Below are 18,677 nucleotides of genomic sequence, written 5' to 3'. Positions count from 1 at the left end.
GAAACTGGGGACACAGGGAAATTGTAAAAAAAAAACAAAAAACAAAAAAAGAAAACCCAACTGGTTTGAGTAGAGAGGATAGTTTGGGATATGGTAATGTTGACTTCCTAGCTGGACACCCAGGGAGCAAGTTCAAGAGGCAGTTTGAGCTCAGGGAAAGAGGCTCCAGAGGGTGGACTTTGAGAGTCATCGGCAAGAAGGTGCAATGGCTGTGAAGGGATGTTGCCAGCCTCAGTCCTTCTTGAGGACACGGGGGTGAACATGAAAAAGTCTTGGCCCTCAAGGAGGGATACAAATAAACAGCAAAAGCAATTGAATGGGATAGTGCTATGGCAAAGGCAAGAATATAGGTCAGGATGTCACAGGACGATATAGAATATATACCTCATTCAGACATTGGAATCACAGAAAGCTTTTGGGAGAAAGGAATATCTAAAGTGAGACATCAGTGATGAGTAGGAGTTAGGTAGGTGAAGACTGGGCAGAGAAAGAATGTTCCAGCATAGGCACAACATGTGAAAATTCAGAGGCAAGGGAGAACATTGGTGCATTTGGGGAACAAACAGAGGGAGAATCCTTATGAGGTCGCTATCATACCTACTTCAGATTAAAAAAAATGAAACACAAAGATTTAATAGGTTACCCATGGTTTCCCAGCTGGCTAGACCTGGAATCCAGGTCTGTTTTACCCTTAAGAGGTTCTTTCTGTTACTCCAACCTGTCCCATGAATGTCTCTATTGCTGGGTGGGTCCCCAGTATTATTACATTGAAATTGTAGGGAGATTATATGTAATTAGAAGAGGACTAAGGATTGAACCTAAAGAATGTCTACATTTAAGGAGTAGGAAGAAGAAAAGTGGCAACTGAAGCAAGTAGAGAGAGCAATTGAACTGGGAGAACTGCCCAAAGAGCACAGTGTGATGGAAGCCAAAGAAAGACCGTTGGAAGAGGAGTGGTACAGTAAATATTTTGAATGTGGAGAAAGGCAAGGAGTTAGCGGGTTCTCACTGTAGATAGCCAATGAGGATCATTTAGCTAACGGGATTTCCAGGGTGGATCACAAAGGGTGGAAAAATAAGTGTGTATTAAAGGAAGTAGAGTGAGTGCAGAACACTTTTTCAGAAACACTGATTTTGGGTTATGGAAATAAGTAAAAAGGGAAGTGGACTCTGAGATGGAAACAGTAGGTTTATCAGGAAGTGACCTTGGGATCAACATTAAGGGAAGGGAAAGAAGCAAGTTTGTGCAGGAATTAAACTGTGATGCAGGACGAAGGCTCAGCCAACCTGCAAGGTGTCCCCTGGTTGGGGCGAGAGGGATGATCAGTCATTCAATGTGGGCTGCCTGAGAAAGGGGCATGACATGACATCTGAGGCCATCGGCCAGCAAGCAGCCTTCCCACCGCAGACGGCTGGGGTGATTAGTCCTTCATTCCCAAAGGGGATCCTGCCTGTGCTTTGCAGCCTTTATCATAGGAATAGCTTATCAGGCTAGCAGAGTCAAAGGAGGAATGTTTTTAAGATAGATAAGACTCAATTTTGGAAATAGATAAGACTCAATTTTGGAAATAGATAAGACTCAATTTTGGAAATAGATACATAAATGTAAGGACATATACATAAATATGTCCTAATTATTATTCTGTGTAGCCTGACAGCCATAACATATTAAAAAATGGGATAATGCTTATGGAACACCTCCTATATACCTGGTCTTTGTTAGCACCAAGTGTTTGAAGATAAGATAATCTCCTCTATACAGAAGCTAACAATTTAGTGGGAGAAGGCAGAAAAATGATAACTCTGTAAGGGGCTGTGCTTATCTTATTTGTGTATCTCTACCACCCAGCCTGTGCCTAGTAGATTCTCAAATATGCACAGAATGAGTTAGTTCTGGAGTCAAATAAGAAGTGGTTGGGTAGCAGACAGAATTAGGGCTAATGCTGCCTGGAGGAGTCAGGGAATGCATCACAGAGGAGTTGTCCAGGTAAGGGAGCGGTGGTAGGAGTTAGCTCCAAGCAGTTGTTTCAGAAGCATGAAAAAGAATACTTGGAGGGACCTGCCTGGTAGCTCAGGTGGTTTGGAGCGCTGTGTTCCTAATGCTGAGGAGGTCAGAGTGGCCCAAAACCGGCAAGACTGCCTCAGCCGGTGGGGGGGAGCTCAAGGCTCATAACACCAGCATGGGCCAGGGAGCTGTGTTCTACACAACTAGACTGAGAAACAACGGCTTGAACCAGAGTGGGGGTGGGAGGCGGAAGAAGGGGGGGGGGAAATTAATAGTAAAAAAAGAAACTTGGAGCGTGGTGGAAGGTAAACATGGTAGGAGAAGTCTCCTATTTAAATAAAGGGCACACATGATGCAGATACATATTAACATCTATATAGAAATGAGTTGGTTATTGTGATAATGAGGAATGTTCAGTGAATTTGCGTTAATAGGATTTTATGAAGGGAGAAATTTTTAGCTCGATTTGAATGGAAGGGAATTGTTTTAGGTGTATAAGATGTAGATAGTATGATGTGGTAGGTTGAATGCTGGTTCTTGTGTCTAACAGATTTGTGTTCAAAGTGTAGGGGTTCAGACCAAGTCACCTCAGGTGTGCGTTAGTGGTACACAGATTATTTTGAGCTAAAGGCAACTGAGACCCTGCAGGCTCAAGAGAAGCTTCTACCCTACCCATTTACCCCATAACTATCTACAATTTAAATTAGGAGCCTGGCCCATGATAAGAGTTAAAACCAGAAATGATTTTGATCTACTGATATGGCAGGGCAAACTAACAATTATTGAACACGTGCTCTCCCTGCAATGACCTGAAGGACCAAGGTGCATGGCCTCATCCCTAGCTCAGAAGGTCATATGTACCTCAATTTCCCTTTCAGTCGCTAAACCTCTCATGCATGTGAGATCTCTGACTCTCTCCAGTATGCGGGGTTCCCATACATATGTATGTATTAAATTTGGTTATTTTCTCTTGCTAATCTGTCTCATGTTTATTAGACCATCCAAAAGAACCTTGAGCGGTAGATGAAATATTTTTCCTCCCCCACGAAAGCCTGGCTCTACTACTAACTAGCAGTGTGTCCTTAGTTTAGTTATTTAACCTCCCTAAGACTCAGGTTTCTAATTTGCAAAAGGAAGATTATACTCCCTGCCTCACAAATTTATTGTGAGGATTAATTCATATTTGCACCATGTTAAATACTATCGGGAAGGGCAAATTATCCTTTACTCTTCAAGGTTTTTCTGGCTGAACTAATAATCAAATTAACATGCGACAGATTAGCATGAGAAAGACAAATTAAAGTTTAATAACATATGTACCTCTTGTAGACATGGGAGAGACCCAGGAACACTGACTAACTCCCCCAGATGGGGGGAGCCATCACCTTAGATACCACTTTTAGCTAAAGACAGAAGATGTTGGGGGTGGTGAGCCAGTTATGGGAGATTAACAGGAAAAGAGCAAACAAGGGTAAGATTGTTATGCGGATTTAAATCTGTCTACGAAAAACGTCCAGCTTAAGAGAAAGTTTATAAGAGTTTATTTGAGCCAAACTGACAACAACTGCCGGGAAGCAAAATCTCAATGGATTGAGAAAATGCACTGCGAAATGGCGGTTTCCAGTTTATTTTATACATAAAATCAAAGGAGGAAGGTTACATAAAAATCCACTGGTGATAGATTAAGGGGGTGGGAGAAAGCAAGCGGGGGTGGGGGAAAATCTCTGGGATTAGATAAAAGTAAATTGGAGAGACAGATACTTCTTTTACATAGATGGGTACAGGATAGTTAACAGTTCCCTTTTTATAGCACATAGAGATGGAATCAGGAGACAGGCATAATAATGAGGAATTTTGCAGTTTCCAGCTCTGGTCCAGAAAAAGGATTACTGACATTCCAAAGATGTTATCTTAGGTGCAAAAAGACAACAGGCCAATTTAAAGGCACAGATTAACTTTATGAAGGAAGCTAAAGATGTGACTTCCGCCATGGCCCACTTAGTTAGGAAATTTTTCATGCTTATGCCATTTTATGCCATTTTGTGTGGTTATTTTCAGTCTCCTGAGCTTGTCAGGTTTAATATGTGGCCCCTTTTCCGTCCACAAATCCTACCCTTCTCTAGTTCACTGTACTTCCTTAACACTCATGTTTCTACCCTTTATGATCTACTTTGGACATTACTTTCATCATTGGCCATCCACAAATGTAAAGGTCCTTTTTTTTTAGATTTTTATTGGGGAAGGGGAACAGGACTTTATTGGGGAACAGTGTGCACTTCCAGGACTTTTTTTTTTTCCAAGTCAAGTTGTTCTTTCAATCTTAGTTGTGGAGGGTGGAGGGTGTCGTTCAGCTTCAAGTTGTCCTTTCAGTCTTAGTTGTGGAGGGTGCAGCTCAGCTCCAGGTCCAGTTGCCTTGCTAGTTGCAGGGGGTACAGCCCACCATCCCTTGTGGGACTCCAGGAGTCGAACCGGCAACCTTGTGGTTGAGAGCCCGCTCTCCAACCAACTGAGCCATCTCGGGGAGGCAGCTCAGCTCAAGGGGCGGTGTTTAACCTTAGTTGCAGGGGGCGGAGCCCACCATCCCTTGTGGGACTCGAGGAGTTGAACTGGCAACCTTGTGGTTGAGAGCCCACTGGCCCATGTGGGAATCGAACCGGCAGCCTTTGGAGTTAGGAGCGTGGAGCTCTAACGGCCTGAGCCACTGGGCCGGTCCCTATAAATGTCCTTTTACAAAGGGTAACTTCTACTAGGTTTTCAGAGCTCCCAAGTCTGCTGTTTCTTAAAATTAACCAGTCTAGAACTTTGGCTTTATGAACACAAATTGTTTTTATGTCAAATCAACACATTCAAAAAACATAACCTGAAATATGAATACTTATAATTAGAAGCAACAACGGAGCATCCACACCAATATGCCATTATATCAATTATCCTTTAAAGCAAAAAATAGCATATTTTATTTGTGTTTATTCATCACACTGGAGCAAATAGATCACATTTATTTTTCTTTTCAGGCAAGCTTGTGAATAAGTCAATTTTTATTTGCTACCTACTAGTACATAACTAGAACAAAGTACCTTTGGAATATATAAAGGTCAAATGACATTGTCATGTTTTTCATTCTGATTACTTATATATTACTTTATAAACAATTTGAACTATATATAACATTGTAACAAAAATGAACATGACCAAAACCCTACCACTATTAATGCCTAGTGGTCATATTTGAATGTTTAATAAACTCTAAAATTAAACAAATTAAGTTAAATTAACCAGCCTAAAATTATCAATATCCCAAAAAGGCATATTTCGGGGCAAACTCTGCTCCTCTTCAACATATAATAAGAATTCAATTCATATTGTCTGTTACTACATGAGAATTGCAGACTTAAAAGGCAAGAGTAGGGAGTGAATGTTGGGAGAAACTGCTGAGTAAAGGAAACAGTGCGGCTACGGTAGAGTCTCATTGTAAAATCCATTCCAAGTTTTGGAACTCCTAAACTAAAATAAAGCTTTTTCCTCCAACACTTTAGTTGGAAGATTTCATATGTACTTCTTCCCCGTGAAGGGGGCCAACGCAGTTTTGCCTTAGGGAACTTGTAATGATAGGACTCAGAGCTTGAGGGACCCCTGGAGTAAAGAGATCTTAATTTGGGTTGCTGGGAGAAGATCCTTAGTTCCTTCTACCAACTCTATGGTTGTTTTGTGTAGGAACCAGAGCCACTTGCTGGAAGCCTACCTTGACTAATACAAATTAATCATTGCTTTGTTTTTCTGTTCTAAGGTATTTATTTCTATCAAATCTATTTGCATATCTTCTTATGGTCCTGAGCAGATTTTCTTTAAAGCTACCAGAAAACTTTCTGAAGGCAGCAACTCCTTCCTTCTAATATCCCACCCCCTCAATTCTCCTCACCCACTCAAGGCCTCTCCCTTCCAGCTTCCAGCTGGCCTATTAAGCTATTTATTTGCCTGAGGCAAATTTTCTTCATTCTTTCAGTTCCTCTGCTCTCAGACTGAGAAATTCTGGGCTTGCCCAAGACTTTTTTTTTTTGTCTCAGAGGGTTTTTTTGTTTTGTTTTGTTTTGTTTTGTTTTCATTGGGCTCCGAGCCCCTGGGTTTGTGTGGCTTTGTTGTCACCTGTGGACCACTGATTGACTAGGTTAATGGCAGCAGGTCCTTAAGATCCCAAGGGATAGGCCGGGTGGCATTTTCATCTACACTCTGAGACTCCTCATAATTGCATCAGTGCTCACGTACTTATGTGGAAAATACCTGTGGACTGCCAGGCTTGGGGTTAATTGGTTTCAGCTTACATCTTAGGGGAGCAGAGTCCTAAAACAGCCCTGGTACAAGTGCCCAAACCAGCTTCACTACAAGAGGAGTGACGTCCTGAAGGAAAGCAATTCTTTGTGCTCCACCTCCTTCAGACACTGGCACTCACAGGCCCGTCTCCAGCTCCTGCCGAATGGAAAAGATGAAATCTTAGGTTCCTAGTTCTCAGACTCAATTAATTGTTCATTAATATCCAAGAGTGGCAGGTATATGATGCTTTCCTTTCATGGCAGGTCAAAGGTGAAATTTGATTAGTCTTTGAAGGGTGTGGTTTGCTTCTCGAAATTCTCTGCCATATCTTTATCAGAGTTCTGTTGCTCAGAGCAGCCTAAAGTGCTCCTATTTAACCAAGGGAGGCGCACTTGTCTGCCTACAGAGAGGCAGGAGCCAGCACTGGGAGAAGTCAAACTTGTTCTGCACAATGAAGAAGCAGCGTAAGATGGAGGCAGCACCACCGTGTGAGCTAAGTAAGTAACCGGCAAGTATGCAACAGCCCAGGGAAGTTGCCCAGCTGAGCAGACCTGGAAGAGCGACAAGAATGGCTCCAGCCATTTTATTTTCTAATTGCAGCAGAGGTTCTCAAAGGAAAGGTTCTCCTCTGGAGGGGCTTTCTGGAACTCCCCAGATGTGTTATAGAGAGATTCTGAGAACTAATTTGTGCATTTTCTTTTCTCTCCAGGAGAAATTCTGTGTGCAAACCAGCCTGTACCAGATAACTGACGATGCTCGACTGTTTTTTTGGTCCCTGAGTTTGTTTTTACTTTGTACTTTATTTGGATTTTTCTTTTTGCAATTCACTCTCCTTTTCTCTGTCTTGGACTCTTACCAACTAGTAGAATTTTCTCCTAGCAGTTTTTACATGAGGACAGAAGTTGCAGGGGTTTATGCTTTTCCTCTCTAGGCTTACAGCTTGGTTATCTTTCATGTAAGCGGAGGGGAGGCGTCTAAGAATGTTTGTAGTCGCTCTAAGTGACATTGTAGGATATTAGGGTGGTTTGTCAGATCATTTGTTTTCTCCCCTCTAAAGAACTACTTCATCTGACAATCTGACAGTCATCTTCAGAGAAAGATTCTGGGGTGTGAGGTTGAGGCTGGGGTGGAGTGGGATTCCTCTTGGGTGGGTGAAGATAAAACTTAGGGGAAGAACTGAGCCACCGAGTAGGAAGGAGGAAAGCAATTCGTTACCAAGGCTTGGGAGTACAGCATCTGATGCGGTCGAACTGGCTGTACTAGCTGATGTTTCGAGGTTCCTCCCATGTGTGGGGTGCTTTTGGTGGGGCACAGATATATCCGAGAGCGAAAGGAAATGGTCCTGCCAGGAGGCTCTACTTCATAGGGTGGAGCTGTACATGACAGAACCACGTCTCCAAAAGAAAGGGGCTTGATTGCCCTAACGTGGGGCCGCTACGAACTATGGCAGGAAACTTACCTGTCTGCGGCGTGGGAGCCCCGAGGTGTGGGAGCCTCCAAATCCGCACGCTGTGGGTTGGACCAGCGCAAGCACCTGCTTCGTGGGATGCAGCCCCGCCCGGGCCGCCGTGGCCCCGCCCACATCATGACCTTGGGGTGGGCGGAGCTTCGGGACTCTCAGTCGGGTTGCCACGCGCGCGGGCCGCTACTGGGAATACGAAGAATCCAGCCAATAGGAATGTGCCGCTGCGGTCCCGTCGGCCAATGGCGGGGCGTGTAGGGGTTGGGCGGATTGGCGCTGGATCCCGGGATATGGAGCCGGCGGCGCGGGGGCCGCTTGTCAGGTGGCTGCGGCGCTGGTGAGGCTAAAGGTAGGCGAGGTCAGGGGTCACGGGGGCGCTCCGCTTCGCCCCCGCGGGCGGGGATGGCGCTGGGCGGGTCGGAGGACGGCCCGGGAGAAGGCGGTCGGGCCTGTCAGGGGCGCGGGCGCCGTGCGGGGTTGCGAGGCCGGTGCGGGCAGGGAGGGCCCGAGGCGCCGGGCGCGGTGTGCTGATGGGGCCGCACGATTCGAAGGAGGCGCCGGGAGTGGCGAGTGGTGGGCGGGGGCGAACGGCAGAGCTCGCGGGGCCTCGCCGCTTTCCCCCCAGTCCTGCGAGAAATGGCTGAAGTCTTGGGGGGACCTGGCGCCGCGCCGCTACGCGGGATCCAGGGCGCGCTGACCCGCTTCTGCGCTGAGCGGGCCGAGGGCACGGGGCAAGGTCCTCGAGGCCGCCTTCTCCGCCTCCTGGGCTCCCCACAGCAGCAACAAGTTCGTTTCTGGGCAGCTGACAAAGATGGAGCGTCTTTGTGTGAAGGGTCGGGCCGGGCCGCTGCGTGCTTTCGTGGAGACTGGTTTTAGGCCTGTTTGTGCGGCCCCCCGACCCAGGCACTTTGGTGGGGACCGCGGCTGCAGACGGGACGTGAGCCGGTGGAGGCTCTCCGACTGTTCGGTTTCGTACGCACCTCCTGGTGAAGCTGTCGCTTAGGTGCGGTACTTTGCGTTGGCTTTCCTTTCCACTGTTGGTTTTCCCAAATTCCCTGCCACATGTTATCAGACGGTTTGAAAGAGCGCCATCGGAGAAGCTAAGACACCTGGGCTTGAGTGGCCTGTGGGTAAAATGAAGGTAATTCTTATGTTGTCCATTGCTTGCAAAGGAGTGTTGTGAAGTTAAAGGAACGTGACACCTCTTCAAAGTGGAAAGCAAAAGCAAAACTTGTAGGCAAGGAGAGGCAAGGGGGGATAGGCTTCCAGCAACGTGTGCTGGCCATCGTTGTAGTGAGTGCGGAGGACACCACGGGACACTGTTGGCCTCGACCCCCGTGGAATCTGAGGCCTGACCGGTGTGGCTGTGTAAACCTTAGAGCCGTGGCTTAGCCTCTCTGTTAGTTTCCACATACTTAAAATGGAGATTGATCATAACGTCAATCTTATAGAGTTGTTGGTGAGCATTAAATGAGTTAATACACATAAAGTGCTTAGAACTGTACCTGACATGTGGGAGTTTTGTTATTACTTCTCCCTTAAAAATGACAACCCACCGTGGGGGGGCCGGTTAGCTCATGGTGCTGGTAGCACCAAGGTTGCCAGTTCGGTCCCCACCTGAGCCACTCTGAACTGTGCCCTCCTTAAAACAGAACAAAAACAACTAAACAATTCTGACCTTATTCCTTACCCTATGGTCAGAATCCTGTGAGCTTATTGCCAGTGAACCCTTAGGTTCATTGTTTACCACCCGTCATTAATGTTGATTGGAGTGAATAGTATAAATTAGGCGTGACTAGAGGTTTTCTGCTGAGTGTTTATCGTTAAATAAGGTTGGACACTAGCACCATGCTAGGTCTGTCTGTGATAGCTGTGTTGGGTAAATGAAACCTGAGAACTTCTTTGGCTGTTTACTTTTTCATTGGATAATAGTTATGCAATTACAGTCTTGGGATCTAGGCACAGTTTATTTTGGACCCAATACCAAAAAGGCCACGATTGCAGCATAGTTCTCATGTTTCCGGAATGGCCAAGTTGGGACGGGAAGGGGAATTTCTAGGCAGCCTGGCAGCACTTCTTGTTAATGAATAGGGAAGCTTAGTATGAATCTAATCTTATTCTGCTGTTAGGAAATCCGCGGTGTTCTTTGGATTACTCTACAGAGCTACTAAGCAGCCTGGGTTCAGTTTTTGACTCTGAAGTGAAGGTTTGAGGTTAGAGAATGGTATTCACAAAGTAAGAGCTTTTCTGTTTGACTTTTCATGCTCAGGGCTTGGGTGGGTGCTGTGGAATCAAAGACATCTTTATTTCCTGCTTCCTCACCATGTACATAAACACAAATGTCTGTTGACAGATGTATGCCCTTTCTCTGAGCTTAAAAAGTCCTCTTACGTTCTCTTGGTGCTGTCTGGAAGGCTCTAATGGAAGACTGTCTAGTCTTTCAATTCTCTTTCAAGGAAGCTGCTATTTATACATGTAGTTTTGTTGGGAACGAATCACAAAATGAGAAACTTTTAATTTACAAAAGAGAATATTGCTTGTTCTAGCAGTATGCTGGCCCAATTTGACTGAAGTACAGATGATATAAGTTTAGTTATTTAGCTTTGGAATAAGATAGTGCCTACGGAGGGTTGGATGTTGGTTTGGTGAGAGTGGAGGACAGTGTCTTTGTGAAACCCCTTTATTTGTAGTTGAATAAGGAGGAAAAGTAGTGACATTTTTAAAGAGTTGGGTGGTTGAGACAGAAAGAGAGAAGCCTTTTACCCTGATATGACTGTCATCCTTATCATCTGACTCTGGTTTGAATAAAATATTTTGGAAAAGTCAGGCAGCATTTGAATGTGCAGAATAGAAGGAGTTAGAAGATCGAGATCCTTGTCTCATCCAGAGGCCATTTATTCTTTTGATAATTTAACACATTTATTGAACAGTTAACATTAATTGACTCTGAAGAGCCCTCCAGGTATTATCAGGAATATCATGGATAAAACAACATATGTATATGGCTATATTTTAATAAAATCAGGGTGGAGTATAAAAGAGTTGGCCAGGAAGGATAATAGTATATTTGTCTAATTTCTGCTTTTAATTTAAGGTCAGAGTAACTTACATTTTTTAGTGTAAGGACCGAAGTTTCCAGTAAAGATTTAAAGTGGGAAATTAGGGTTCACTGCCTTTGTGCTTATTGCTACCATGTTTCCCCGGAAATAAGACCTAGCCAGACAATCAGCTCTAATGCATCTTTTGGAGCAAAAATTAATGTAAGACCCAGTATTTATTATATTATATTATATTATGTTTATTATATTATATTTATTATATATTATATTTATTACATTATATATTATATTTATTATATTATATTGTATTATACCCGGTCTTATATAAGACTTGGTCTTATATAAGACCGGGTATAATACAATGTTAATTTTTGCTCCAAAAAATGCATTAGAGCTGATTGTCCGGCTAGGTCTTATTTTTGGGGAAACACTGTAGTAGGTCATCATGTATGTGTTCTTTTTGTTTTGGTCCCATTTAATGCTGATAATCAAGTGTGTTAAAACTCCTAGGTAATGAAAGGAGAAGATGACAAGTTAAAATTTTAACAGTTTCCAAAGAGCAGAAGGAGGCATGTATGAAGCTGCAGAATCTTGTATGTGTTGTCTCTTTACACATAATTTTTCTTTGCTTTAAGAAATGCCGAGGAAAATATGTACTTAAAAGTAAGGCCAGTCTATATTAGGGGGGCCAATATCTGTCTTTGGAATAAATAAGGTGAAAGTAATCTAATAATCATTTTTTAACATTTGTCAGAGGAAAAAACTGCTTAAGCTAAGTATGAAGGCAAAACAATTTTTTCCTGAGGCCAGAAGTAGGTATATACTGATGTAATAGACTTTCTTACTTTAGTATAAAGGGGTCTTTGAAATGGTGGGCAGAGCTTGGAGTTGTGTTCCAGGATAGATGTGTCAGGCCATTAGGCCAGGCTGGTCCCCCAAAGGAAGACACACTGCTATCAACTTCTGTTTAGGGAAATCAGAGGAAGCTCCTCCTGAGAGAGTTGAGAGGAACAAAGACCAAGCTAATTTTCTAGAAGGACTTTCAGTGACCCTGACAGGTGAGCAGTAAAGGAGGTTTGAAAGCTGGTTAAGCCTGAGCACTGAGCAGAGAAAGTGAAGAGTTCTATTTAGCACGAGCATCAGGCCCTTCTAATTCTGAAGTCTGGTCGAGGAGTGATACTTTTGTCTAAAAGATCAGTACTTTTTTTGACAGTCTGTCCACATTTCTCCTAACTTATCGTCTTTCACACCCAGGCAGCCGGTTTCGTTATCAACTGTACTCTTTCTCCCCATATCTTAACTCCCTCTCTCCTCTTCTTGCTGCTTAATTTTCTCGTCTTCTTCTTTCTTTATCATTAGATGTTCTCAATGTCAAGTTGTTCTTTCAACTATAAAACAGATTCTTAACAGTCCAACTCAGGTAAGAAAGCATACTTTAGGTGGAGTTGAAATTGTTCTCTGGTAGACTAAACAAGATTATTTCAATGGCACACAAAGTCAGAAAAATGAAGGGCAATGGAAGCTGGTATTTCAGTGTCCATTGTGGGGGGGTGACCAGGGGGATGAGACTGACACACATATAGAGGACTTGATTCATATTAAACCCTTTGTACAATAGCAGCACTGTTTGTACTTTATGAACTGGGCATGCTTGGGTGGCTTTCGGTTGAAGACGTTCTGATATTACCCACTTAGGTAGAGAGGAATAGAGTTTCTAAGCCTTTTTCTTTGACTAACACCAGCGGGGGTTTTCTCTTTGTTCTTTCTGTGAGGAAGCAGATTATAATCTGTCTTCAACCTGTCTTTTTTTCATTTTATCATTTTACATCAAATTCATTTTCATAAGAGAAAAATAGGATACACTTACCCAAATTAGAAAATAATTCCAAGCTTCACATCCTGAAGAATAATTTAGAAATTCACATAGCTTTTCTAAGCTGTTTCCCCTCACCCTCAATGGGGACACATAGAGTTTGGGAGCTAATTATAATTAGATGGATGTCCTTGATGGGAAGACTCAGAATATGGTGCATCTCCATTAACCTGGAATGGAAAAATAGAGGAAGCAGTAATTTCTCATTTTTAAAAAAAGTGGCTAGTAATTTTCCTTATTAAAATACATAGGGTTCAGAAAACGCTGAGCTCTGTTTGAACCACTTGAATATTTCAGGGTTTTGTTGACTTCCGGTCATCCAGGGGTAGGCGCTCACCTTCATTATTATTACTCTAACAGAGGTGTTGGAGTAATTATGATGGTTTAGTAGCAATATCAGGTACTTTAGCCTTAAAGTAGACCTTTAGGGAAGAGGGGATTTTAGAAGGATCTGGAAATCTTAACGTTTTTTCCAGGACAAATGCAATTTTTAAAAAAATCACAACTTGTTAAAGCCTTGATCTGTGCATCTGGCAGTTTCCACTTTGTCACCAGCGTGTTGCTAGCACTGAACATTCTGAGGGAAGCATCAGGAGGGAGTCCACTTTAAACATTCCTGTTCGTTTATGTCATCAATTGCTTCCATGCAGACACTTTTCTGTTTGCCTCTGTGAAAGTTGTTTTCTTACTTAATGCTGTCTTTGACTTTATTTATATAGAGGAAGGGAGGGAAAAAGGAGGGAAGAAATAGAGGACTGTTCAAAAACATTCCTCTCTAAACCTTACAATTTTAGGGAGACCTTTGCAACATTGAACACAGTTCTGAAATCAGTGAAATAGTTTTGAGTGCCTTTGCTTTCTACAGGGGAATCTTGCAAGAAAAAAAAAATATTTCTAATTCAAGCTTTTTTTTAACCATAGGGGAAAAAAGTCTAAGTTATATGTATTTTAATACTCATTTCTTGGGGCAGTTTTAAAAACAGGTTCGACCTATTCAAATTTTCTTCCAGAGTTCTTGGAAATGCTAAGAAACACACAGAACTGTTCTTAAGTAGATGTTCAATATTTATTATATCTAGTATGTGTTTTAGGGCGTAACTATTTTGATATAATTTCAAACTGATAGAAAAGTTCCTAGAATAGTATCAGAATAACTGATTTCAAGATAATGTGCTACGAGTAACGACAGCGGTAAGCCCCAGGTGATCTGACTTGGGGAGAACATGGAGGAGCCCCATTTGACCCGAATTGGGAAATCAGGAAATGCTTTCTTGAGGAGGTGGCTTTTACTTTTTTGCATTCAGGTGAAACTCCCAAGCTGTAATTTCAGCGCATGACTATTTGGGCACTAAACCCAAGTAGTAAGTTAAGCTTAAAGCGATAGATGCCTGCCGAGTGGACAGCTGGAGATCTCTGATCATCCGTTACAGGAACCACCAGAGTGAGTTCAGCTGAGCATCCATGAAGTGTTGGTGAGAAGCTGAAGGAACCTTTACATACCTATGTATCACCTTTACATTTAAAAAAAAATCAGTAATACATGCATGTGGTACAAAAATTTGTTGAGTACGAAAAGGTGTAGGATGCATGTTCAGTGAGAGCGCTTCCTTTTACCTGACGTCATTTGTGCTCCCCCACTTCTTCGCGTTAGGGGTCGCGTTACCCGCTTTCGGTGTGTTGTCCTGTGGTCTGTACAGGAGTGGTTTGGGGGTTTTGTTTTGTTTTTTACTTCATAAATGATAGCACACTGTTCTATAAATTGGGTTTTTTGCTTGACAACATATCTTGGAGATGGTTTTCTATGAATACCTATAGATCTGCCTGATTTATAATAGCTGCCTCTGGATGTACGTCATTTAATGAACCAGTCCCCTATTATTATAATAGCTGGGGTTTTTGTTACTACAAACAATGCTTTGGAAAATACCCTTTTTTAATTTTTTTAAATATTTTATTGGGGAAGGGGAACGGTGCGTATTTCCAGGACCCATCCGCTCCAAGGCAAGTCGTCTGTCAATCTTAGTTGTGGAGGGCGCAGCCCACCATTCCATGAGGGAATTGAACCGGTAAGCTTGTTGAGAGCTCATGCTCTAACCAGCCGAGTCATCTGGCCACCCTTCCGTCAGCTCAGCTCAAGTTGTTGTCTTCAATCTAGTCACTGGCCCACGTGGGAATCAAACCGGCAACTCTTGCTCAGAGCTCACGCTCTAACCAACTAAGCCATCTGGCTGTCCTGGAAAATCCTTGCACATACTTCCTTATGTGAGTGTTTCTTTAGGATGCATTCTTAGAAGTGGAATTGCTGGGTCAAAGGATATGTAGACTTTTGACATCTTAGACAGAAAATATAATTTTATTAGCTTTGTTATCCTGTAAAATAGTCTTACAACTTTTGATAAAGAATGAGATAAAATAGTTATATTACATTTAATCACGAGTGCCATTTTTTCTGTTGTCGGTGCTGTTTGATAGAAGGAGACTTACTGGCCATAAGAGAAGGTGATACTTTATGCCTGGGGGCGAGCTAGAATAGCAAAGCAGTATTAATCATAACTGTCCAAGTATTGCCGAGTTGATTCTGGTTGCTTGTATCTCGGTTGATCTTTTCCTAAATGTAATTAGATGTTTGAAATGGCCTGGTGGTATAGTCCTAGAGAGAAAAACTCTTAATATTCACTTAATACTTCCACATGGGTTTTAAGTTTTCACAGAGACTTAAATACTTGCAGCATACTAACCATAACCAACCCTCTCTGTTCACTGGTTATGTTCTGTATATATTGCAAACGATGTAGCTTGTAGTTTGTTGATAAGAATTTTGATAAGAAAGTTGGAATCAAGAATCCATTTTCTCTCTGGGAATAATACATACCTGAGATTTCAGTGAGAAGATCAGACTCATATGTTATTGGCTCTGTATGTAATTAGTATGGAAATAATCAATTAGAATACTAATAATTATTTAAAATTTTATCATAAAATACATATTTCTGTCCAAAGTTATTATTGAACTATCATATCACCTTTGCATACTATAGGCATGGGGAAAAACACACTACTGTCTCAATTGTTTTCTTTTTAAATACAACTTAAGAAGCCTATTCTGGATAGGAGTCTTCCTCAAATTTGTTAAACACTTTTGTGTCTTCTTAATTAGGATGTCATTCAGCACTATAAAAATGATCTGATTTAATCAGTTCTTGAGTAGGCCACACTTAAGAAACTTGAGTTATTCTTAATTATAATATTAATTGTGTAATTAATAAAATAATAATAATATTCTTAATAATAGTAATGTTCGTAGAGCTGATCGAAGTGTAAGGAAGGGCTCTTTGCTTCATATCAAGTGGCCCAAGACCTTTTCCTGTAAGAGCCATAGTCTGAGATCTGATTTGTGGTTTCTAATTTATTGTGGGTTAGGATAACCTGATAACCTGGCTTCTTAGAATTATATGTAAAATAAAAGTAAAAAGGCTCTGGGTGGTGCCAAGGGGCTGTTCTGTGATTGGAATCCAAGGGGCCACTGCTACTGTGCATGGTCAGATGTGTAAATCCCATTTAGGTGAGGTGCTATTGTAACTGACCGAAAGGGGTTGGATTTAGTTAGTTAGTGTTATTGGGGCCTGTTGGCTGGTGTTTAGCCATGTGGAGGCTCAAAACCTGATAGGAGAAACATGGCTAGTTGTTCATTATAACAAAATACCTGATATTGCTGACTAGAGATAAAAATTTGTGTTTTCCAAATTAGGCAGTGGTGGTATGTGTTATACCCCAGAAGATAGATAGATACTGAAACCCCCCTTTAGGTCTGAATTCTATCATTCTATAAGATAGGTACAGAATATGTTGGTAGATAACCTTTCTAAAGAAAGTAAACGACTGTTCAGATGGGAGCAACAAAGGGACAAGAGTAGGAAAAGACTATTTAAACAGTAAAAGATAGCTAAGGGGAGGCTTCATAACTTTTTCAATAGGATAGTTATTATTGGGATTTAAGTGGGGGTGGTAACAATAAATATTACCTCATCTTTTCCCTTCTAAATCTGGGATTGACTGAGAAGTAGATTCCTTAATCAGTAGATCAAAATTTTTAAAAATCAGCGTTACTGGTGTGGTTGGCTGGAGAATACACCATAGATCTGTGGTTGGTGAAACTTAACCTAACAGAATGCTGGACATCCAAGACACCCCTCACCCCCAGCCCCCGCAGGTTGCTTATTGTAGGACCAAGAGAAGTGCTGGCATCCTGCAGACGGTGACTAGTCAGTCATCCTGGTGCCTCAGCTCTCTGGGACAGCCCAGGAGGGGAGGGCTATTAGTTTCTTCCAATGAAGAGTTGAAGGGCTGGGGAAAGAGACCTGAAACATTACAACTGAAGTCTCTCCTCAGGGAAATAGGAGAAAATGGTGGCGCTCCACTACCAGTGTGCTGGTGAGGTGTTTCCCACTCCCTCCCATTTCCAGAAAATTGAAGCTTGCATAAGCTTATTGACCAAGCTCATAGAGTCAGGAGGCTTTGACTAGAAATAAAGGACAGATTTATTCAAGGGCGTTAGGGTTTGCCACCCAGAAACACTGCTAGGCGATACCCAGAGTGTTCCCAAAGAGAAAGAAGTCTGAGAGATTCATAGTTAAAAGCATATTCTTGAGAAGAATCAGTCCTGGATTCTTAGCTCCCAGTTGGTCCAAGATGGCCAGTGTTTTAGACAATGGAACATTTTCTTTCTGGGGTGATTCCAGTGGGTAACTGGAGGCTAAATGTATGTCCAGGCATTAAATGCACAAACACTAATACACATCCAGTTATTGACACAGGACTGGAAAGTTCAAAAGCTTCAGTTCCCAGAGTCAGTTAAAACAAGAATAATTGTTTTCAATTATTCAGCCTACTTTAAGTTAATTTAGCAGCTTGACCACAGTGACTCTTTTTATTCCTTCACTCTGTTCCTCAAGCTTAAATTGTTTGTTAAGTCAAAGACAGTTATAGGTCTCTGTCCTAAAAAACTCATAAAACTGGGGAGAAATCAGTCTGGTTTTAAATATTTGGGTTAACCTAGAGACAGAGGTGGAGAGTGATTGCCTACCAGCCTCTCTGTGGATGCTTATTAAAAAGCATTTGCCTACTTCCCAGAGATACCTTTTGCTTCAATTTTGTTTTAAAGTCTTGCCAGCAAAAACGTGACTAAAACTTACATTTTTTATTAAATATCTCTTAATCATATTCTGAAAACTAATTCTTTTCAAGGTTATCTAATTCTGTAGAAGAATTATTCTTTTTATATAGTAAAGGTTTGGTCATACAGAGCACAGAATGCTGCTTCTGAACTTGTTAGTTTGTTCTGGCTAATTCCTCTCCTTCCCTTTTCTATTTTCCAGAATCTTGTTCAAAGAACATCATGGTGTTGGGTCCTGAACAGAAGATGCCAGATGGTAATTTACAGTTTTGTGTGATTGTCTAATTTTTATTTGGAATTAGGCTTAAGTCAGTAACAGAAATTCACCACATTTTCCTTCTTGTTGTCGATGCCAACAAAAATTTTCCCCGTCTCCTCTCCCCCAGCCAACAATGTCATCATGGAGAACTGCTCCATTCAAAAGTCACCATCTGGTGACTTAGGCCATAAATGAAAATGGATTTATAACTGCAGAGACCTGCCTCATATCTTGTTTCCAGTTCTGAGATGAGCCAAGATTAGCTACAAGTAATGCTTGCAAGGGCAGTGTTATTCACTGACCTGTCATAAAAACCTCTAGGGTGCTTTGGCTGCGATGGCATTTCAGATGTGTATAGAGCAGTAAAATACTGAATGAGTACCTTAGACTGTGTATTTGATTAGAGCTTTTTGGCTACTTTGACTAATCTTTCCTAACTCGAAATTTCCCCTTTAGAATTTCCGTTCCTTTTTTATAAAATTTCTCATCAGTTTAGGACCACTTAAGGCAAAGTGTGTCAGCTCCCTGTAGAAAGAAA

General features: G+C 42.1%; 2 protein-coding genes across 10 annotated transcripts in view; one reads left to right on the top strand and one right to left on the bottom strand.

Annotated features, from left to right (window-relative positions):
- Nucleotides 1–18,677, top strand: part of SLC11A2 (solute carrier family 11 member 2) — a 68,642-nt gene that overhangs the window by 12,560 nt on the left and 37,405 nt on the right. For 2 of the 9 annotated variants that reach the window (XR_013993952.1, XR_013993953.1), the window contains exons 1-2: nucleotides 7,924–8,124; nucleotides 18,083–18,136. Coding sequence is in view for 7 of the 9 variants with exons in the window: in XM_081058645.1 (XP_080914771.1) it covers nucleotides 6,765–6,810; nucleotides 18,083–18,136 (100 nt within the window). In the remaining 2 variants the exon portion in view is untranslated. Of the gene's footprint in view, nucleotides 1–6,719; nucleotides 6,811–7,906; nucleotides 8,125–8,185; nucleotides 8,917–13,828; nucleotides 14,970–18,082; nucleotides 18,137–18,677 lie in introns of those variants that run through there. The other 7 variants (XM_081058645.1, XM_081058646.1, XM_081058651.1 and 4 more) reach the window with 7 other exon arrangements.
- LOC308502561 (uncharacterized protein) lies at nucleotides 4,956–9,791 on the bottom strand (the record flags this gene model as incomplete). Its single annotated transcript, XM_081060494.1, has 3 exons — nucleotides 4,956–6,469; nucleotides 7,773–8,899; nucleotides 9,760–9,791. 2 exons carry the CDS (start codon nucleotides 9,789–9,791, stop codon nucleotides 8,119–8,121), a joined length of 813 nt encoding a protein of 270 aa, XP_080916620.1. The 3' UTR covers nucleotides 4,956–6,469; nucleotides 7,773–8,118.

Source organism: Rhinolophus hipposideros, assembly GCF_964194185.1.
Source record: "Rhinolophus hipposideros genome assembly, chromosome: 9".
Lineage (NCBI taxonomy): Eukaryota > Metazoa > Chordata > Mammalia > Chiroptera > Rhinolophidae > Rhinolophus > Rhinolophus hipposideros.
Note: the sequence above shows the minus strand (reverse complement) of the source record. Positions and strands in the feature narration are given on the sequence as shown.